The 23,596-nt window shown below is 45.3% G+C and overlaps 1 protein-coding gene across 1 annotated transcript in view; it reads right to left on the bottom strand.

Annotated features, from left to right (window-relative positions):
- Window positions 1-1,129: 1,129 nt before the first annotated feature.
- SESTD1 (SEC14 and spectrin domain containing 1) overlaps window positions 1,130-23,596 on the bottom strand; it is a 32,426-nt gene continuing 9,959 nt past the window's right edge. The window contains exons 5-18 of the mRNA XM_068122627.2: window positions 14,611-14,724; window positions 13,289-13,402; window positions 12,188-12,279; window positions 10,904-10,956; window positions 10,273-10,484; window positions 9,854-9,976; window positions 7,177-7,371; window positions 6,395-6,509; window positions 5,557-5,728; window positions 5,299-5,380; window positions 4,292-4,414; window positions 3,873-4,064; window positions 3,597-3,745; window positions 1,130-3,401 (exon numbers count right to left, since the gene is read on the bottom strand). Coding sequence (XP_067978728.2) covers window positions 3,281-3,401; window positions 3,597-3,745; window positions 3,873-4,064; window positions 4,292-4,414; window positions 5,299-5,380; window positions 5,557-5,728; window positions 6,395-6,509; window positions 7,177-7,371; window positions 9,854-9,976; window positions 10,273-10,484; window positions 10,904-10,956; window positions 12,188-12,279; window positions 13,289-13,402; window positions 14,611-14,724 — 1,857 coding nt within the window. The 3' untranslated portion in view covers window positions 1,130-3,280. The remainder of the gene's footprint in view (window positions 3,402-3,596; window positions 3,746-3,872; window positions 4,065-4,291; window positions 4,415-5,298; window positions 5,381-5,556; window positions 5,729-6,394; window positions 6,510-7,176; window positions 7,372-9,853; window positions 9,977-10,272; window positions 10,485-10,903; window positions 10,957-12,187; window positions 12,280-13,288; window positions 13,403-14,610; window positions 14,725-23,596) is intronic.

Below are 23,596 nucleotides of genomic sequence, written 5' to 3'. Positions count from 1 at the left end.
GGGGGGGAAGAAAACCTCAAACCCGAATATAAAGTCCAGCAACATGACCAAGAGTCCAGCACAGCAGATCACAGTGAAGCCCAATCGTTGCAGCACTTGCATCGAATGTTTACTATTCACGAGATTAAAAGTCACGTGTTTAATAGCAATGGTAAAATGGCTTGGCTTGCCCACAAGGCTCCTTTGATATTTGGTTGATTAAAATACCAAATAATGCAATAGTACAAACTAGCAAATATACAGGATGAAAGTTTTTTTTAAAACACAAAAACTACACATTAAGGGTCAAAACGCCCCCACAAAGTTCTCCAACACAAATATTAAAACAAAGTTTTGGTTTCGAACAAGTACAAATAAAGTAAAATCTAAAATCCGTACATCTTCATGACCTTTTAAATGAAGTCATTTACGACTAATGCTCATAGGGTAGTTCACATCATCGTCAAATGAATAACACAAGCGATTCACGGAGAGACGAGGAGCCAAGTTACCTTGTTTAGCACACCCAACACCTCAACCGGTGAGGGTTTAACAGCATGTGGTGACAATTGCACACCGATCTCAACCCTAAATCACTGCATCATCTTGCTCCAACCTTTGAGGAAACGAAAAGCTACAATAAGGCGCAAGTCCAAATGTGCAAACTTCTAGGAAATGGGAAACGGGTGGACGAGGTCAATCATCCTAATAGTGTACGCATAATAAATACATCATTGGTAAAAGGTCCCCATGACACCAATAGTCCAACGTACAGAGGAACTCATGAACACTTTAATGAGCCATCTTCAACTAACTCTATATCAAAATGTTCCCAAAATGCAAAAGATGAAAATCGATCGGTGGATCAGAACGTCAGAATGAAATATCCACTTGATCGAAAGTTTTCCACATTCACCAAATATCTTTCCATTTCTTTGATTTCCAGATATCAGTCCAAACAGTTGTCCTTCGAGACTGGTGAAGTTGCCAATAAATTGTCTGTTCTTTGTCATCTTGTCCACTGTGTTCCAACCATTCCCAGCTTCAGTTGGACTTAAATTGGGGAATTTTTTATCTACATCAATTCCAGTTGAGACATTGGCGGACAATTTTCACAAATCAAGGTTGCAGACAACTTTGACATTGATCGTGCGTTTTTTTTTTTTTAATATACAAAGTCGAGGTTCATGGTGTTGCAAAATGACAGGATGGATTTTCAGGAGGTTTCGACCAACACGATGGAACAAGCAAACAGTCAGACATGAAAGCAACAAAGTAAGATAAAGTGGACGACAGCAAGTGGTTTGTGGGAAGTAAAATGATTTCAGGCTATGGCAGAGAGCTACAATCCTGAGGAAGGGGAAAGATGGACATTATTAGACAGCATGGACTTTGAGAGGTTGACAAGGAGGATGTTGCTAGATGGTGTGACAAATGGCAGACAAGAGCAAGGGGACCAAACGGTCTATACTAAGGAAGTAGTGGGTCCCATGTAACTGCCTCTCGGTGGGTAACTCTTCGCAAAGCCTTGCCCCCCCCACGGTTTCCAGGAGCGAGAGGTGAGTTGCAGGTGCGCCAGCCCATAAACGAGAACAGTCCACTATGCTTTGAACAAATACTTTATATGCTGCTGTGAGAATTTCTGCAGAACCAAGGAAGGATTTTGCCCGACACAAAATGCCGATATCCTGCACCTAGTTTTACCAGCCAGCTTGGAGATATGTTCTGACCAGGAGAGGTCATTACTGATTGTGAGGCATACAAGTTCAAGAGACAACATATTCTAATCGTTTTTTAAAGATCATGATGTTTGATCCCTATAGATAGGTGGATTTGCTTGATTGTTTTTTGAGGATGTAAGTGAGGATGTGGGACTTGCAGAGCCCTCTGATTTTTGAGGGGCAGACTTCGGGATGGAGAAATGGATTGTGTAGGTGGAGTGGAGGCCATGGAGTAAGGAGTGGGAGAGGATAGTAGAGAGATGAGGGATGGAGGGGAAGGAGCAATAGTCTGGTAGAAGGTGAGCAGGGCAACGGAGGCAGAGAGAAACAGCAGGGGAGGGAAGAATAGTGGTGCTGTAGCAAAGAGGTTGAGTTGTATAATCTGGCTCAGGGTAAGCACCACAATATATCATACGCTCATAATGCAGGTCTTGGCTTTCAATTCAGATTATCGCATGCTTGAAGGAATTCTCCGCTGTCATGCTACTGCGGCACCTGACCTTTTAACCAGTATGACAGGATAAGGTATCCTGCAGGAGGATAGGGAGGTGAAGGGGAGGGGTGGGGGAGGGGTGGGGGAGGGGGAGGAACTAAGGAGTGGTGGAAAAGGGGAGCATTCGGGCCACACAAAAATAAAAGCTAACAAATGCACAAACAGCCATGTGACTGCAAATCAGGTAACAAAACAGGCAAAGACAAAATGAAAACAGTCTCACCCAAACTGCATTGAAGACCCTCAGAAACTGCAATGGAAGTGCCCGCTGTTAGCCACAGGTGGCAGCACCAAAGCAGGCAATAGAAAAAACATACATAGTTACTTGTTTTCCCCAAAAGTTATGAATGAGATGAACCATAAGGTCATATATCACTTCAAATTCATCTCTCTTGAACTTCAATGGGAATTGTCTCCAACGACCATAGATACTTTTAAGTGTGTGCTGGTAAAGGTGCCTCTCAATTTCGACATGCCAACATTTGGTTATTCTGTTCCATGAGAAGGCAAAGCTCACAAACAAGGAGGGAGGATTTCCGGTCATAAGTTACATTTTCTAGCACCCTTTGCAGCATCCAGCCAACAATCTGAAAAAAGAGGAAGAAGGTTTTGACCTGCTTTTCTGTATTTTGTCCAATCATTCCATGATTGAAATTCCCTCTCTCCTGACGACGCCAGTAACTACAAGCATTGGGATCGCTAAGTTATCAAAAAGGTCAACTACAAGCCAAGCAATCAGAGGGATCAGCAACTACCTTGTCACTCAAAATTAAGGGCTGGGTGTCAACTTGACCAGGCTCATTTAAAGGAGAACCAAAATGCTCCAATGGCTCGCTGCTCATCCAAAGAGAACCAAAATGTTCCAATGGCTCGCTGCTCATCCAAAGAGAACCAAAATGTTCCAATGGCTCACTGCTCATCCAAAGAGAACCAAAATGTTCCAATGGTTCAAGATGGAGCTCAAGCCTAGTGGAATTTCCCGAAGGTACTGTTCTGATTCTTTCAAAAATTCAGAACACCTGTTGAGACCGACCAATACCCAGAGGCATTATGTTCTTCGAGGTGATTAGAGATTTGGCAATGCAGACTACGAGATGGCAGTCTGTCTGTCGTGGCTTGTTCTTAGTTCAGCAAGCTGCTGGAGCTTTTCTCGTACATTGTCTGCAGAGCCGGCAAGCTCATCCAACGATCCGAAAAAGCGTTCAGTCCTGATCAGGAAAGAAGGGGAAGAAGACAAGAGTCAAAAGTGACTTTCAGCTACTGACGTCTTAAAAACCAAGTTATGACTGATAAGTTAACAGATTTTGAATAGCGAACACAGAAAATATTTCAAATTTTCCAAATTAAACTTATGGAATGTACTCATCCTCAACAACACCAATTGGCTATGTGACGTTTCATACCCATCGGGATAGACAACTGGCATGTTCAGTCGTTCCAGCAAAGTGTTGCCGAGTGCTTCTGCTTCTGCCAATCCATCCCGTTCTGGTCTGTCATCATCGCTGCAATCCCTGGCTGCCCCCTCGCCACCACCCTCTTGTACCTCCAGCACCTTACCAAAGCAAAGAAAGACGAATTGGATGAGAAGAAAAAAAGAAAGGTTGCTGCAATTGTACATCCCAACTGTGGGGGTCTGTGTGATCTGGAAAGACCAGTAGTTTAGCTACCAGGTTATCTACCTTGTCTGCAGCTGTGTGGAATAAGCGCGCCATTTGCAATCGCTGGCTCCTTTCATCTGATGCAGTGGAAAACTGTTTCCAGGCACGGGTGAGACGTGGTAAGGCGTCCCCGCTCACCTTTCCAGAGTAACGCAGAGATTTCCGCATCAGCACAGATGCTTGCAGCAGTTCTCGACCATATTCATACGTACTCTGGAGTACCAAAAAATACAACTCCATTTCAAAATCCAACAGACAAAAGAAATCCGCTAATTTAATGACATTGCTAATACGGTACAATGATTAAATAATAATTTAAACTTTATACGAGCATTTGTCAATCAGCAAAGTGCCAAACTTCGACTACATTCAGAAATACCTACCTGGACACTAATTATCTCTACAAACTGAACATTTGAATGTGACTGCTGGGAAGGCACCTGTGCGACATCATGACACTTGGTATGTTTGTCCTGCAGAGATTCGGCCTCAGCCAGGCCCACACCTAGTGCCACGTGCCTACCAACAAGGGCCTCATGTAGCTCCGTCAACCACTCCACTGCCTGTACCAGAGAAGTACAAAGCACCATAATGAGCAAACCAGATGGATTTATGTTTCTGATGAGCTTGGCAATTTTAAAGGGGAGTGAACAGAGCCACTTAGTTTCCAGTTATTGCCGATTGATAATCTGCCCAGAGGTCCTCAGGGCGATTCCAAAAATTCCCATACTCTACTATGGGATTACCCAATTGCTAAGAACATCTTTTGACTAATCCGGATAAAAGGATTACAAAAAACAATTTGTAAAATTAAATAAAGTATCCAACATAAACCTCATTGACACTAAGAAATGGCCTGACAATGCAAACGGTAAAACAAACTCAATAGGATAGCCAATAGCAGCATGGAACTACAATGGCACTCGGTAGAGCGCATACCTCCGCCAGGCTGACCAGTTTATGTTTTGTATCCCACCGATAGGCCGGATCTGGATTCGGACCTAAACCAAAATCGAATCGGTTTGTTCTTATAATCTACCCAACTCATCCACCAAGTTTCATACAAATCCATCCACAACTTTTTGAGATGTCATGCTACTCTCAATGGTGAAGGTATCTGGATCTTATTATCTACTTAAATTCTGGTATCTGGATCAGCAGCCGGATCTTCACCAAAATCTCATAAATTCGTCCTTGTCACACACCCAACCTGTCCACCAAGTTTTGTCTGAATTAGTCCATAACTTTTTGAGATATCCTGCTCACAGACAAACAGACAGGGGTGAAAACATATCCTCCATCCACCTTCGCTGGCAGAGGTAATAACAGTAAAAATAGAAAACAATAACGGAGGCCTTGCGTAGATTGTTGATGCTCATAACATCCAAATATTATAACTTTTGAATGTGTCGAAGACAAATAAGTAAATAAAAATAAAATAAATCACCTGTGCTGCATCATCTTCACATTTCAGCACCTGGATTATCTGCAGTAATTTCAGCTTTCGTACATCCACCATATCCTCACACCTGAGGAGAGAGTAAAGGAAATCACACTGGTATCACCTACACAACCGAAAGAATGATAAACCTCTTAAAATACACAAAATACCTGCAACACACCCACACCCCAATTCCATCTCTTCCCCCAGTGGAAACTCTAGCTTTCATTTGTAGGTATTTATTTTTCACTCCATCACCCCTGCCTTTTCTTTCGCAGAGCCATGTCATCTAGGATCTCCTGCACGTGGACTGCCGTTTCGGGTTCATCGTCTTGCCCACCATCATCACCGCTGTGCCAGGCTTCGTGGGCCGGAGGTTGGGCCAGCAGTTCAAGAAGAGTGCGGCCCTGTTCCTGCAGACCCTGCCATACACCATCTGGGAAACATGCGATATAATTGTTTCTGAACGGGAAACCAACCACATGGAACAAGCCAACATTGGATTTAAAAAAACAGTTTTTGCCAATTCATAGCAGGTAAATGTGAGACCTTCAGGAAGGGTAATTTGCTAATCTTCGAACATTTGTGTCCATTCAAAGCTCGGATTTTAGAATGGACAAAAATCCAGACGCAGTGGCAATTTGGTTAGAGCATCTACTCCGAGTCTGGGAAGTTGGAGGTTCAACTCAGACCTTGGCCGAGTCATACCAAAGAAGAAAACATGGTACGAGCTGCTTTTTTGATTGTTCAGAATTTATAAAGGACAGAGTTTGTTAGAGATCCATTGGGTTGGCCTCCCATGGGGAGAGAGATTTCTTCCCAAAATTTGCCTCATGATGACAGAGAAAAGTGCCGCTATGAGAGGGTCCTGCCAGTACCCAGTGTGTTCAGTGAAGCAACTTCAACTGTCTAATGTCTGTCAATGTGAGTGCATGATTTGTGTGTGACAGCTCTTCCATGAGCTTTGGACACTGTTATAAAACAAAAATCAAACAAACTGGTGTAGTGGAACACTGATCCAATCCCCACTGCACATGGCTTGTCACACAACACGGCACGCAAAACTACAAAATTAGCAAATTGTGTTATTGGCCCGTTTTACCAACTGCTTGAAGTTTTTCCTCGAGTAAACGGAGATTCTGCTGGGCCACACCACCATCAGCCATAAGCACATCTGAACAAAGCAAGCCCAGCAGTCCATCCAGCTGCTGAGACAACTGGGAGCAGGGACAAGGAGGGGACAGTACAGTAGGCAACATGGGAAAGCAGTATTTGAAGACAATACGCAGAGGGACAGCATTGTGCAGAGAAAGTAGTACAATAGGCATCGTGCAGAGGCAGTACAGTAGGAATTGTGCAGAGGAAGCAGTACAGTCGGCGTCGTGCAGAGACAATATAGTAGGCATCATGCAGAGGCAGTATAGTAGGAATCGTGCAGAGAAGGCAACAACAAGATGAAGCATGCAGAGGAAGAAACACACGAGGAAGCGTGCAGAGGAGGAAACACACGAGGAAGCGTGCAGAGGAGGAAACACACGAGGAAGCGTGCAGAGGAGGAAACACACGAGGAAGTGTGCAGAAGAGGAAACACACGAGGAAGCGTGTGGAGGAGGAAACACACAAGGAGGTGTGCAGAGGAGGAAACACATGAGGAAGTGTGCAGAGGCAACACACGAGGAAGCGTGCAGAGGAGGAAACTCTAGGCATCGTGCAGAGGAGGCAACATACTAGGAAGCATGCAGAGGATGCAACACATGAGGAAGTGTGCAGAGGATGCAACACAATAGGCAGCGTGCAGAGGAGGCATTAGGCATACAAAAATAAACAAGCACAGGAGCATGCACGAGGGTAGATGCAGTTGAGGGCAGATGCAGTTGATCTTACTTCCTGAACCAGGCCGTGGAACGCAGTTGCAGAATGCAGCAGCCGCTGTCGGTACTCGAGCCGTGTGGCGTGCCGGTAGCACACCTCATTCAGCCGTTCTTGCAACGTACGCAGCTCTCCAGTGCAGTCCTCTTCTGGAGAGGTGAGTGAGCTCCCAATTTGCTGGCCCAAGTCCACATACACCGCAAACCATTCCTGTTGACAAGATTCCAAAACATCCGGCAGAAAGTTTTTTTTCGGGTCGTAAACATGTTCATGCATCTCAGTTTACTGTGTACATCGAAACATAGAAAATTCTCAATAGAAGAACTACAGACTTGTTAAGTACTTATTAACTTGCAGTATCTATGCAGCTCATATTGTACTATTACAATAAAAAGTAACGTTTACCTGCATCCTTGTGCTTTTTTCAAGTAAATTTAATTTTTACCATTCTATTCCATGCAGGGAGACAGCCTTGGGTGCCATTTGAGATCCAGACCTAAAGACTAAATTGGTTGCCATTTAAGCCCAAGCTCAGGATCATTAACATTAGGTCCCATGCTCAAAACAGAAATGCTCAATTGCTTTCCCTTTTTACGTGTGAAATCTGCAACTGCCACCTTCTTCTGAGTTGAAAACCTCAGAAAGCTTCTACGCCCCTTGCCATTTCTACATGTGACTGCACAATAATGGGCGAGCCATACAATCGGTGAAAAACCAACTGCACATCATTAATAAGAGGTGAACAACTCGCATGAAGAACGTGCTGATTCTTCTGCTATGATGGCATCACAAACCCATCTTGAATCAAGATTTCCGATCATGAAGTAAAAAATAAATTATAAAAAAACTGCTCCTATATTTATTGATTTCAGTTCAAATAATTGATTCACGAGTTATCAAACAGAGTGACCACTATATTCGTCATGGTGTGTGTGTGTGTGTGTGTGTGTGTGTGTGTGTGTGTGTGTGTGTGTGTGTGTGTGTGTGTGTGTGTGTGTGTGTGTGTGTCTGTCTGTCCGCAGCATACCTACCCGATGATATCATCCGATCTTGATGAAACTTGGGTGGGAAGTTGATATCATGATCTAATTGTGTCCTGAATAGAGTGGGCGTATTGCGCCCATTGTGGGCGGAGCCACGCCCCAAAAAGATGTCTTTTTAGGGGGTAATCGATTTCAAGCTACATCTTCTCCGAGGGAGTTGGTGGAATCTGACAGGGGTTTCGATATTTGGTTAGGCCAATGTCATGTGTCTAGCCCCACGGATCTCGATTTTTCATTTTCGCCCCAAGGTCAAGGTCACAAGGTCACAAAATTTCGAAAAGTCGATTTTTGATGGTTTTATTACATTGTTCGCTTCCTGATAGGGTGAAATGTCGTACATGATCTTATATTATCACATACATCATGAAATACAAGTTTTCCAACAAATTTCAGAATCTTTGACCTTTGAAGGTCACAAAGGTCAAATGTTCAAAGTTGTCGGAATCTAACTGAATTTTCGGTATTGTGTAGCTAACTAACCTCATAACTGATTATACATTATTTTCTATCTCATTTCAAGGTCAGTAACCCTCGTTTTGACATTTCAAGGTCACAAAGGTCAAATTTTCAAAGTTGTCAGAATCGAACCAAATTTTCGGTATTGTGTAGCTAACTAGTCTCATAACAGATAATACATTCCTATTTATATATTTTCAATGTCGGTTTTGACCTTTGTCATTGAATACCGCTCGCTCATGAACCATCGTCGTCTCCTGACTTGTAATTTTTAAATCTCATTTGCAATTTATCACTAAGTATTACCTCTGCCACCAAAGATAGATGGAGGTTATGTTTTCACCTCTGTCTGTGAGTAGGATATCTCAAAAAGTTATGGACGGATTCAGATTAAACATTTTAGGTAATAGGTTGTAGACATCATCCACCCAGGGTGGCACTACCGTCCTGACTTAGGAGCGTTAAAGTGGTGCCCGAAACCATTTTACACTCTCTGTGTCAGGATTGCTGGTCTTACTAATGTCTCACTCAAACTACAGCTACTGGGCTAGCTTCAACCTCTCTTTCTCACAAACAAACACCATACACTTTTCATCATACACTTTCCTTCTTTTTTATTTAAGGGCTGGCCTCGATGACGGCTATGTAGTCCTATAGTCCGTGCCTGGAGCCTCCAACATTGGGGGGGGGGGGGGGGGGGGGGGGGAATTGATTGAGAAGTTAGGTGTGCGATAAGGCCAAATTGTTCCAATTTTGTTGAACATTCCGATCCAGATGCGTGAATTTTCTAATTTATAAAGTGATTCATAGGGTCATGCTAAAATAGCATATTTCAAAACGTTGTGGACGGATTATGACAAAACTTGGTGGATGTGTTATGCTGGTGATAAGAACAAGCCGATTCGATTTTTGTTGACGTCCGGATGCATATCCGACCTATCAGTGGAATACAAAACAAACTGCTCAGCCTAGCGCAGGTATGCACTCCACCGAGTGCCATTCTAGTACCATTTGACATGATATTCTTTCAATTTGCCTAAGCGTGGAAAAATATCGATGATGTTAAATCTGTGGATTTATTTTTCTTTCTGCAAATCGGAGATTACCAAATTCATGATGTCTCAGAGGAAGATTTGAAGACAAATAATACTGTGATGTACAGGTTGTCCACAGTGCGAGATTGTGTAACATACAGTGTACAGGTTTTCAATCTCCTCATGTTTCTGCTGCATAGCATGGGTAGCACGAATAGAGTTTCCAATCCCTTTCTGGTCTTTCAGCATGTCTGTGCCAGGACCTTCAAACCAGTTCACCACCTGGCCAGAGAACATAAAGTCAAGAGTGGAGGATTTTACATTAGTTCATCAGTTGCTGACACCGAACCGATATCAAAAACAATCTCTACTTGAGCAACAGACACAGCATTTGAAAAATCAAATAATCTGGCTTGTGAAACTCAAAAGTACATGAATAAAACAGTAACCCAGTACCATGTCAGGTAAGTGTCTCACACTTTCACAAATGGCAGCAGGAATGAAGCGAACAACAAATAAATTGACTTGCTCGAGCAAACACAACATTCAGCAGCAGGAAAATGGCACACGACCCTCACTTCTGTTATCTTCTGTCGTAGGTCCTCAAGACGCAGCATCCGGCTCTGCTGGCGGCAGAGCTCCCGACACTCCATGTGCTTTGTGCGAAGGGCCTCAAGTATGTCTGAGACGCGTCCACTGGCAGTGGACTCTCCTTCGATCGACAGCCCAATCACGTCCTCACGAGGGCCACCTTCCCCACCCACCTGCAACTCCTGCGTGAGCTGTCGCCCTGCCGTGACACATCGGTTACTTCCCATTTGCCAGTTTGCATGGTTTTCTGTACTCATCAGCATTGCCATTATCATCCACGAGGACTTATTCATGTAGATAGTCAAAATAAAAATAAAAATAAAATGTTGGTGAACTAAAAATTTAAATCACAGAGACAAGAGAGTGGAATTTGACTGACCCGGGGACACGATTATAAGCAGGAAAAACGGGGGAGGGTAGCACTGAAAGAGCAGTCCAAACAGTCACCTTTTGGTCATGTTACTGCATTAACATACATTCTCTAGTTTGGCTGGTCATGTTCCTCGATTGCAATGTTCCCCTACAGTATGGCTGGTAGTTACTGCATTAACGTGCATTCCCTAGTGTTACTGGACCAACATGCATCCACATCGTATGGCTGGTCGGTTTCGCACGCACCGTTTTCCATTATCGTTTCAGGATCTGCAGTAAGTCCTTTTTCTGTCAAAGCACTGTGGAAACACAAACCGGCATGGTGATGAATAACACACCTGAGGAAATCATTAGAACACACCAGCCATGACTGATGCACATAAATTGAGAATGTAAATAATTTTCATTTCAAGGAAAATAAAGAGCAAAAGCATTCCAAATAGCCAATATCCTGGTAGGATCAATACACTATGAAAGGTTTTTATAGCAATCCAAAAGATGGTTTATTTTAAGGATATTCCAAATATTGCCATTTTCAGTCGCTTAAGAGTCTTTTCAAGACCCTCCCTCAGTAGTAGTGCTTGGAGACATTTAAATTCAGATGATTTATATGTGCTTGAACAAAGTATTCTCAGCATGTTGACTCAACTAAAGCCTTCTGTGATTGGTACTCGTATATAATTTATTAAGACCACGATGAGCAAAAACAGGCAATACTGAAAAAAAAAATCAATGAAACTTAAGATGAAGATATTACTGGTCACACCACCCTACCCTTCCTCCCACCTGCAGGCAGGTTCTTCTTCCTCTATTAGCGCCTTTTATTCCGCTTGAGCGGGGAGGAGCCTGGTGGGATCAGAGTTCAGACATTCACCTCTGATCCCACACAGAGCGTTTGGATTGGTGCGCTTTCTGGAGCACCTCCTTCTTCCCCGTCACTCATTCCTGGCGTCGCACTGCAAGATGCCCAGCACTCTCAGGAGGCACTTATGTGATTGTTTTTTAACGGGTTATCCCACCTGTCAGCGCTCCTACCCCAGTCCGTTCAAATGCTACCTACGTTCTTCCTTGTGGTGCGTGGTTCGTGTGAGGTGTGGGTGTTTAATAAAAACACTGTCTGTGTGTGATGTAACATATGGGCGTGTGCAGTTTCTGAGAAGAAAGCAAATACCTATTTTGGGGACAACCCTCCCCCCCACACCGCCCCCCCCCCCCATTATTCCCCTTAGGGCCCGAGTATTTCAATGCCGTGAACAAACCTTGGTACATCATGGATGGTGAAGGTTGTGGTCAAGTTTCATCTAAATTGTGTGTGTGTGTGGTTTGGAAATATGACTGAGCTTATCATTTGTGCCAGTTTTGGTCACAATCCCATTAGCAGTTTCGGAGAAGAACTTGCAAGTGTTTACGGACTGACGGATGGATGATGCGCCATGGCATAAGCTCCCCTGAACTACGTTCCAGGTGAGCTAAAAACAATAAGTGACCCATGAGCCTTCCACGTGGAATATAAAACATCAGGAAACATACGTGTTTGGCTGGCTCGTGTTCTTTGCGGCGTTTATGATGCAGGACATCTCTGCCGACAGCATTCTCGAGTCACGGTCAAACTTTTCAAAGGACTAAAAACAGCACACAGATATATTACTTCTTTATTCTACACAAACACATATATACATAAGCTCCTTATAAAGGCTACTATTATTTTCTCTGACACATCTAGGACTCATGGAGGATGTAAGACACAACACTGTAGGACACCATTAGGCAACAGACAGATCAGCACAGTATATACGATTGCAAATAACGATCCCAATATCATGAGTTAAGTACTCAGCATGAAAACTGACTTCTGCGTTCTGTAGTCCATATTTCTCGACACAGAGACCTAAGAGTAAAACTAAATTCTCTTTAATTACTTGCTATATTGGAGTGAATATGTCATAATCTGTGTATACTGCACTTGTGCTCATATAACCATACATACGTATATTACTTTATAGTTGTTAATATTCAAGTGTAATAAGGGCCCATTTCGAGGAGGTTAGCTTCTTTATCAGTATTGTGCTTAATAACTGTATATCGTGTCCTTTTGAGGTTCTGGGCCATCTGTCTCATGTCTATAATAAATTGTTTATTTATTAAAGAGACATGGTGCTCCTCATAATCCCACCATTTTATCGAGTCAATGCTTTTGGTTAATCGATTACCTCTGGAGGACTAAATTGGTAGTGAACCATATTTATGAATTATAAGCAGCATGGGAGAACACGCCTGGAAAACGAATAGCATTCAACCACTTGGGCGTCAATTCATGCAAATTGTAATCATTTGGTTCATCCGTAGAGAGGTAGACTCCAGCAAGGTCTGTACCCGCTAAGATAGTGAAAACACATTTTCCGGTGAGTGCTATCCATGCAGCAATATGAACAGAATGAATAAAAGCTGCGCAGTTTATAAAATTAACATTTGGTGATAAAAGGAGAAGTGACAGTATTGAGGAACCATGGCCATTTGCCAATGATTTGAAGTTGTCCTATCAATGTTTTTCACAATTTCATAAATGTGCACATGGCCATAGGTGTTTTTTATGTCCTATCCACAAAAGTGCGAACACTACATGGTACATACCATACGTTTAGTGACCCAGTCCATGTGGTTGTGCTTTAGGTGACCACCAAACTCATCGGTCAACTGGCATGGCTCAATGTAGCGTGACAGTTTGTTGGCCGACACCAGGATAACCTGACAGCATAGCAAAGGTGAAGGTCAAGACAGGAACTATTTCCTCAATCACCTTGCTCTTCAATAAGCATTATTACTTGCACACAAAAAGGTGTGGAGAAAAATAAAAAAGGATAATTAATGCTTCCTGTTTTATCCTGAGCTACATTTGATGAAATATCACCAAACAAACAAGCTCATCTAAAGACAGACAATCATACATATAGGACAATAATCTTTCTACACAAGGACGTTCGCAAATATTTAAATGTTTGCATCGCTACAATGTTGCACCACTCATTTATTAATAAGGAGGTATTGCTTATGAGTGAACCCTTGTTAATCTGCTTCTCAACAATACACTAGAATGTCACTAGATAGAGTGCATACCTTCACCAAGCTGAACAGTTTTACGTTTTGTATCCCACTGATAGACCGGATCTGGATTCGGACCTGAACCAAAATCAAATCGGCTTGTTCTTGTCGCCTAACCAACTCATCCCCCAAGTATAGTCAGAGCTCATCCACAACTTTTTGAAATATCATGTTATATATCGGTTGTCGCACCATCTCTCAATGGTGAAGAATCACTTAAAAATTTAAATAAGTCTCGTATCCGAATTCATATTCAGATCTTCACCAAAATCGAATCAATTCGGTCTTGTCACACACCCAACCTGTCCACCAAGTTTCGTCCAAATCCATCCATAACTTTTTGAGATATCGTGCTATATATCGGTTTTAGCCCCATCACTCAATGGTGAAGAATCACTTAAATAATTCTTTAATCCAAATCCGGATCTTCACCAAAATTGAATAAATTTTTCATTGTCACATACACAACCTGTCCACCAAGTTTCGTCTGAATCCGTCCACAACCTTTTGAGATATCCTGCTATATATCGTTTTGGCTCTATTTCTCAATGATGAAGAATCACATAAAAAATTCTCAGATCCAGATCGGGATCTTTACCAAAATCTAATAATTTTGTCCTTGTCACACACACTACCTCAATACCAAATTTCGTCCGAATATGTCCACAACTTTTTGAGATATCTTGTTCACCGACAGACAAACAGACAAAGAGACAGAGGTGAAAACATAACCTCCATCCACCTGCGGTGGTGGAGGTAAAAATAGGAACCACAGCAGACCCCTCCCTCTAGCTTCACCGCCAAATACATTGGGAGAACAGCAGCAGAATGCTCCAAGCTTTTTAAATACAAACCTCAAAGCCCAACCGGTTCTTCTCTTTCCAAAAGCAGAAGTGAGTAAACTTCTTGTCCCAGAAGTCATCAGGTTTTACAACACAAACCAATGAAACTTCTGCTGGGATGACATTCTGCAGGAGAAAAAGAGCCAAAAGTTATTTAATGCGGACGACAAGTCTAAAATACAAACCAGCCAGTGGGAACTGAAAGTGAAAAAAAAAGGGAAATTAAAAAAAAATTCTGTACAAATGAGAAAAACGTTTTCAATAACTGCCTCTAACTTACCTATTTTTACACCAAATCACACCTTGATAAACTGAGCTGATACATTACAGCATTAGAAGGAGGGGAAAAAACAAGCTTTTATCAACTGGTACAAATTTAGCATTTCAGAAGGGTAACATCTCAGAATGCAATGAGTGAACTATTAATTTGTGCTTGATGTACTAGTCGGGTTTTTGTTTTCTTTCAGAACTTCGGACTCTGGGTCTTTTGACTTATACTGTGTTTATGAGTACAAAATACAGACTTGGCATTTAATATGGAATATTTTTTTTGTGGGGGTGAACTTACTTTTCAAGATAACTTAGAACCAAAAGTTCATTGGAATTATGTTGAAATTATTCTAGATTTTGTTAAAGTGACCTTTAAAAGAAACAAAAACCACATTTGACATTTCGAAGCAAATAAATTGATCCTTGAAAGTGATGTAAATTGATATCGAACTCAATTCACGGACAGTACTGTGTTAAACTTCTGTGCGTTTTCCAGAAGTATCTCTTTATTTTGCACATTAGCCAAAAATTTTTTTTAACAAAAACAAAAGTTAAATTACGACTGGGATTACGGACAGTAAAATTACAGTTCAGTACTTCGTGTAACCCTCACGAGCATTCAGGAGAGCACGTACACGTTGAGGCATGCTGTTCACGAGATTTGCCAAGGTTTGGACAGGAATCGCTTGCCATGCAGTGACAATAGCCTGCTGCAATTCACGCACAGAGGCAGGCTGCTGGTCCAAGTTGTCGATTTGACGCGTTAATTCTGCCCACAAGTGCTCTATCGGATTCATATCCGGGGACATGGCAGGCCACTCCATATGCTCTACACCACGGTCAGCAAGAAAGTGTTGGATCATGCGAGCACGATGAGGCCGTGCATTGTCATCTTGGAAGATAAAGTTTCCTCGAAAGGCTGCACGAACAAATGGAAGCAATGTTTCTTCCAGAATGGCCCTGTGCTTGAACTGGTTCAGGTTTCCATTCAGAACAACAAAGTCAGTTTTGCCCCCTGCATGAAAAGCAGCCCAAACCGTCACCCCACCACCTCCAGCTTGGACTCTTGGCACTATACAATCTTCGTTGTAGGCTTCATGCACTTGTCTGCGCACTCGGACGCGGCCATATTGACGATAGACCAGAAATCTAGACTTGTCACTGAAGATCACGTGATTCCAGTGTCCTGGCTGCCCTTGATGGTGCTCTCTGGCCCACTGCAATCGGCACTGGTGGTGTTGTCTGGTCAGATGTGGCTTTCTCAGGGGACGCCTGGCACGATAGCCTGCTTGTACCAGTCGTTGGTTGACTAGCCTTCTGGATACAGGCACATTTGTCAGTTGCTGCCAATCAGCCCTAAGCCGATTAGCTGACTTGGTACGGCCATTGCGGACTAACCGGTGCAGCTGGCGGTCATCCCTCCTTGTGGTTCTGCGGGGACATTCTGACCTCGGTATTGGAGGAGGGACACCCCTCTGAGCATTTCGTTTCAGGATCTTTGACACCTGACCTTGAGTGATGCCATACTGCTGAGCAATAGCACACTGTTTCATGCCGGAATGTCGTAAAGCCACCACTAAATGACAAACAGCATTGTCGAGTTGACGGACCATCTCCAGGGGAAGCGGCAATAACTTTTGTAGACGTGCAGCAGTTGTTTTCCACTAATACAGAACGCAACAACCCTTATATACCCGATTGTGAAGCCAATCGTCAAATGTACCTGTCCGTACATTTTGTCACGCCACCTGTGATATAATCCTGTTATTGACTTCTTGCTGCGACAGACAATCAGTGACATGGTTCTTTTAAGAAAGAAGTCACCGAAGCGTAAAAGAAACTCACCAGATTGATATACCGAGTTCAGAAAGTAAACCCAAGTCAAGAAAAAAAAAAATTCCACATTAAATGCCAAGTCTCAAATTTAACTCTCAAACCTGTCCCCTTCCTCCAAATCCTGGTGGCGTCTGGTCAAATCCGTTTCTGGTGTTTGTTCCCCCTCCATCCCCTCCCTTACCTCAAATGGCTACACAGTTGACACCGCACGTGACAAAGCCGAATGCCTCAACTCTGTGTTTGCCTCAAAATCTTGTGTCCCAAACCCATCTCTCTCTGTTCCCACCTTTCCCAGTCGAACCCAACTGCTCCTGGACTCTGTGTCCTTCTCTCCTGACAAGGTGGAGAAGTTTTTATCAAACCTCGACTCTGATTCTGCAACTGGACCAGATGGCATCAGCCCTCGGGTCCTAAAATCCTGCTCTGCCGCTCTATCTCACCCTCTCTCTGTTCTTTTCACCGTCTCTTTTGCTCAAGGTCATCTGCCAGCATCTTGGAAATCAGCAAACATTACCGCTTTACACAAAAAAGGTGCAAAAACAGATCCTTGCAACTACAGACCAATCAGCCTGCTCCCAATTATCAGCAAAGTCATGGAATCCATCATTGCTTCAGATATCAAATCCTTCCTCTTCTCCAATGGCTTGATCTCTGATCATCAATTTGGATTCAGACCAGGTCATTCTACTCTGGACATGTTGCTTCTGCTGTCTCAACAATGGATGGAGGTCCTCAATGCCAAACAGGAAATCAGAGCCGTCTCACTTGACATATCACGTGCCTTCGATACGGTCTGGCACCCAGCTCTGCTCACCAAACTCACCTCCTATGGTATTCAGGGAAATCTCCACTCATGGCTTGCGGATTTCCTCTCTGGTCGTAGGCAACGTGTGGCCCTGAATGGATTTCTCTCATCTTCCCTTCCTGTTCTGGCTGGAGTTCCCCAAGGTAGTGTTCTGGGCCCTGTGCTATTTCTGGTCTTCATCAATGATCTCTCCGACTCTCTGGAAAATCCTCTCTATCTCTTTGCTGATGACTCCACTATCTGCCGCTCCATTCCTCATCCCTCAGATCGGCAGTCTGCAGCCTCCTCACTCTCTGCAGACCTGGACAAAATCACAGACTGGTCAAACAAGTGGAACATGTCTTTCAATCCTGACAAATCTCACACTCTTACAATGTCTCTCCGAAAGGACCGACTGGACAACCCTCCCATCTACTTTCTCAACAATTCTCTCCAAGAAGTTCTGTCGCTCAAGCTTTTGGGTCTCACTATCTGCCATGATCTTTCTTGGGAAAACCACATTTCCAAGCTGGCCTCCAAAGCCAGTCGCCGACTGGGCATCCTCCGTCGTGCGAAGTCTTTCCTTGGCACACCTGAGCTCCTCACCACATACAAGGCTTTCATCCGCAGCTCAATGGAATACTGTTCCCCCCTCTGGGCTGGTGCTCCTGCCTCACACCTTGCTCGGCTTCACGCTGTTGAGGCCAAAGCTTTCAGAATCATTGGAATCTCCTGCGATGTAGTCAACTCCGAGGGCCTTTCACTCACTCACCGCAGGCAGGTTGGTGGTCTTTCTGTCTTCTACCGACTCCTCTCCGGCCTTGCTCCCCCAGCTCTCTCTGTGCTCTGTCCCCCCAATATTCCTTCAGGTCGCACAAGATCTGCCTGCAACCCTCTTATGGTTGAACTGCCAAAGTCTAGGCTCTCTGCTCACCTTCACTCTTTCATTCCCCTTTTCTCCCGCCTCTGGAACAAACTCCCCCACTCCCTTCAATCCCACTCCTCCCTCCAGGTCTTTAAAACAGCTGTTCACCACCATCTCTTATCTTCCCCCATCGAAAACCTTGATCTTTTCTACCCCCGGTAATTCACCCCAGAGTCCTTGCAGTGTTCATAGTGTTGCGGATATGAGGACTGTATTTTTTTTGATTGTGTTGTATTGTGGTAAATTGGTGATGAATATTGCTTGAGTCTGCACCTCCTGCCTCCGGAGCTGTGTAAAGGTCAAAAGGGCGTCCCATAATTAGTCCACAAGCATACACGTCAGCCAATCATAGAATACCCCTGTTCGATAGTTATATCTTATTCTGTGTTTTAGGGTAAGGCTGTGTCTCCCATTAATAGAAGTACTCCATTGCACCAAGTGAAAGAGATAGATTCCCTTCATTCCCATTCCCAAAACCTCCATTCCCCCTTTTCGTCGATTGGAAACTACCTCCGCTCCAATTGCCGCCATTGACCACGAGGCAGGGTTGGGGAAGAAAGGCGGGTCCCCACCTCGTCATAGAGGGGAGGAGTGAACCAGCCCTTGCCGACCAACCCAGAACGAGGGGTTGGCTTTAGAGGGCGGAGAGAGAACGTTTTGGGGAGGTTCGCAAAAGGGTCAAGGGTGGGGCGTATATAACCCGAGGCAGAGGCCCCCAGAGGGAGTCGAGGAGGGAGGAGATCAGAAGACAGAAAGGCCTTGAGTTGGACTAAGCAAGAGAGGAAGTTGTTGGACTGGGTGGGACTAAGAAAGAGAGAGAAAGAGTCCTGAAGCTTGTGAGGGAAGGAGAGAGAACCCGTCACACCAACCCCCCACCAGCCGCGTTGGCTCCACCAAGCGTTCACCTCCACCAAGGCTCCACCAAGCGTTCACCTCCACCAAGGCTCCACCAAGCGTTCACCTCCACCAAGGCTCCACCAAGCTCCGTGTTGGCTCCACCAAGCGTTCACCTCCACCAAGGCTCCACCAAGCTCCGCGTTGGCTCCACCAAGCGTTCACCTCCACCAAAGCTCCACCAAGCTCCGCATTGGCTCCACCAAGCGTTCACCTCCAGCCATCCACCTCCTGCGATTCCTGTCATCATTTCCCGTGTCAGTCTGTCTTTTGTTTATTCTGTCCTGGGTTAATTAAGACTGTAGGTAAGCTAGTATTTTCACTGTGTCACCTGCGTCTTATGTGCTGTAAATAAACGTGACTGCTTTCTTTTTGCTTATGTGTGTAAATAGTAAATAAATTTAGTAGTATTTCCAAACCTTTCTTTGCCTTCGTCTTCCTCTTTGCATTCGTCGTTTTAGTCTTTTCCCTCATTGAGCAGCCGCGGTGCGATCCGGCCAACGTTTGGGTGGAATCGGGTTCTAATCGGGGAATAACTGTTCGGTCGCGGTAATACCAACCGCTCGGTCAAAATAACATCTTTAACCGCGTCCGCAACAATTGGTAGTCAGGAGTTGGGATTCGAACCTGGGACTAAATTTATTTAGCCCAAATTTTGGACACCAATTGTGTTATTACCGTAACAATTGGTGTCTGGGAGTGAGATACGGACCCGAAGCGCGCTTAACGCGCTCAAAATTACGAGCTGCTGGAAATTTGTGTTGTTTTACAAAAACCCGAATTTTGAAATCGCGCCATGGCTGGTCAAGGCGATCGGATGCCGGTGGGTGAGCTAGAGATAGACGGGGTGGAATCGACCCAGGACCTCGGGGAAATGTATATGGAGGATGTGGTTGAGGGGGTACCAGACGCGCAAAATGGCGCTCTCGCGCACGAGGTATCAGGAGCGCAAAATGGCGCCTTTGCGCACGCGGTTACAGCGGCACCAAATCTAGCCGCGCCCGTGACCGTAGCAGCGCCGCTGGGGAATTCGGACCTTTTTATGTTACAAATGGGGGCCCTTATGGACAGGCTAGAAGCAAAAATGGATGCTCAGGGTGAGCGAATGGGACAAATGGGGAACCGGATGGATGCTCAGAGTGAGCAAATGAGGGCTCAGAGTGAGCAATTGGGGGTAATGGGGGGCGAAATGGGGGGCAAAATGGGGGGCAAAATGGGGGAACGGCTAGAAGCTAAATTTGAGGGGTTAGACAACGGGATAAAAGAGGTAAAGAATGGGTTAACGGGGGTGGAAAATAGAATGGCTGCCCAGGAGAATCAGTTAGAGGGGGTTAAAAATGGGTTAATGGGGTTAGAAAATAGGATGGAAGACAAATTGCGGGAAATAGGGGAGCAATCCGCCCGGGAAATCGAACAGATGGGGAACCAGATGGAGGAGATGAAAGAGGAGATACGACGAGGTGTGAGTGAGGAGGTCTCGGGGGTACGCAAGGAGGTAAAGCGAGGCGAAAAGCGTATAGAGAAAGAGGTGAGGAATAATACGGCTAAGTTACAAGGGGGAATAGAAGATCTGACGGAGGAGGTGGAACAGCTGACGGAGGGACAGACGGAGTTAGTGGAGCAGGTTCAAAGGAACACTGCGGTACTAGAAGGGTTAAAGGCGACACAAAAAGAAATTTAAAATGACTTAATAGCGACACAGAGGCAATGTCAGATGGTACGTGAGGGACTGACAACGAGGTTGGACGAGGTGACAGAAGTAATGGAGACGAAGGACCGGCAGGTAAGGACACACATAGAAACGGTCAAGGTAGCCTTAGAGGACGAACTTGAGGAGACGCACCGGGAAATAAAAGAGGTGAAGCAAAAATTAAAGGAGGTTTTAGAGGGGGTGAGTGAAATTAAGAAGAGACGGACAGAAACTAAAAGAGAAATCCAGGAGGAGGTGATGGAATTGGTACAAGGTCGGTGCTCAACTCATAATGTGATGCTCACTAACCAAATAAAGAGTTTGCAGGTGGCAGAGGAGGTGCGACGAAGAGGTGCCAAGGTGAATGGCGATATAATCGGAAATGTACATGATGTGAGGGGAGCTTCAGTCGGCTTGGGGGATGTTGTGGACCCGGGTGTTCGTGAGAGGCCATTGGTGAAGTGTGCGACAGGTCTGGTGTGCGAAAAAAGAGGTGTGCGAGAATGTCCGACCATGGGGTGTGTGAGGAAAAAGTGCGCGCCGACCAGTGAGTGTGCTGTCGAGAGTGAGTCGGTCGTAGCGCGTGTGCGAGGGAGCACATGGAAGCGCGTAGTGAGGAGTGTTACAGAGGATGTAACGGAAGCATGCACGCCTGTGGTGAGTGTTACGGAGGAAGTAACGGGAGAGTGTGCGCAAGAGGATGCGCGAGAAAGGTGTGTAACGGACGGGTGCAGGAGGAAAGAGTGCGCCGTCAAAAGTAAGGAAGAATGCACACCTGTGGTGAGTGTTACAGAGGGTGTAACGGGAGAGTGTGCGCAAGAGTGTGCGCGAGAAAGGTGTGTAACGGACAGGTGCATGAGGAAAGAGTGCGCTGTCGAGAGTGAGGGTGAGTGCGTTGTCAAGAGTGGTGGTAAAAGTAGTGAGAGTGACACGGAGCGTGAGTTGGTTGTGACAGGTGAGCGAGGATGTACACCTGGAATGGAAGGATGCACACCTGGAATGGTAGAGCGTGTGTGGGAATGCACACTTGAGTTGGTCGTGAGGCACGTGGTTGGGTGTGCGAGTGAGAGCACACCTGTGATTGTCACAGAGGAGGTGACCGAGGAGGGGGCGCGAAGAGGTGTGTTGGTGAGGTGTGCGAGCGACGAATGTGTGCCAAGGTGTTCGGTGGTCAGGTGTGTGACCAAGTCTGTGAGCGGAATGAGTGTACCGAGGTGTGTAAGGAAAGGTACGAGGAGCATGGGAACAGCTGGGTGTATGAGCAAGGAAGGGGTAGCGTATGCGTGCGAGCATGCAGGTGAGGCATCGACGGTAACCGGGTTAGCGGTTAGAGCGACTTATAGCCGAATCGGGCCCTCAGTGCGTGCCGGGCTTCGCGTGCCGCGAGAACCAGCGGGGATCCGAGCCACGGCGGGTTCGAAAGGACCGCCGTACGCGATCCACGCTGGGCCTCGCTTGGAACGGCCGCATCCGTGCTCCACTAGGCGGAGCGGGCATCCCGATAGGGAGGGTCATCATGGCGACCCCCTTTTGTGGAGAAGTTCCGGCAGGTCGAGATCGGGCAATTGGATGGCTCCGCGCCGAGGTGGTGCGTGGGATCTCGGCACGGGTAAGCCCCCGTCCCTGCACCGAGTGCCGGACGCATCCAGCCGCCGGCACCAAAGAACCCGCATTCATTGCTCGGCTGTACGAAGCCGGGCTGTAGATGTGAATTGGCGCACCGAGAGGATCTTATAAGTAGACGGGTGATGAGGTTAGTGTTTTGGACCCAAAATTAGAAAAAGGAAAAATTTGATGATTGGCAGATGATTGGCAAATTTTTGATTTGTTGGATTTGGACGAGCGAAATTGATAGTAGGACCTCCCCGATGTGGTGGGATGGCAAATCCACCATCCCTCACAGAGCGGGGGGGGGGGGGGGGCAAAGGAGCACTAGCTTATGGGGTTTATGGCAGTGAAAACTAGCCCGGGAGGGTTAGGATATATCGTGTGTAGGGATCTAGCGAAGATGACATTAGGTAACGTTAAGGTTAGTTAGTGACAAGGATACCTGTAGTGGGGACGCAGGTAGATTAGTGTGGATTATAATGACGTGGGAGCGCAATAGTTTAAAGGGGCGACTGGGAAGCGCAAGTTTCAGAGGGGAGTAGTTAGATGAGATGATGCCGTGTGTTTGAGGATTGCACAGGTGTGCAACTGGACAGGTGTGTGGAGCAGTGTATGAGTGAGTGAAGGTGATTGTGTATTGTGCTGACCGAATGGTCCAGGAAGAGGAGGAGGGTGCAGGTGGCACCAGGTGTGATTGCACAGGTGTGCAACAACAGGTGTATGGAGAATGGTTGTGTGAAATACATGGAGTGTGGAGTATATGGAGTATTGGAATGGATGGTCGTGGAGTGAGTATGATGGAAACAATGGAGTGGAGTGGATGGTGCGAAGGTGTGAATGGGGGAAGGATGGACCCCCATCACGAATACCCGGGGCGGGTAGTGTAAGTGTTAGGTAGAGGGTATAGGTAAATTGTGGTTGGATATTGGCATCTGTGGTGCGGGTGGAAGAATGATGATTGAATGGGTGCATTAGTGTTGTGGAAATGGCT

This window comes from Myxine glutinosa, chromosome 7 (genome assembly GCF_964187855.1).
Source record: "Myxine glutinosa chromosome 7, kmMyxGlut1.1, whole genome shotgun sequence".
Lineage (NCBI taxonomy): Eukaryota > Metazoa > Chordata > Myxini > Myxiniformes > Myxinidae > Myxine > Myxine glutinosa.
The sequence above is the reverse complement of the archived record's forward strand: the minus strand, read 5'-3'. Positions and strand labels throughout refer to the sequence as shown.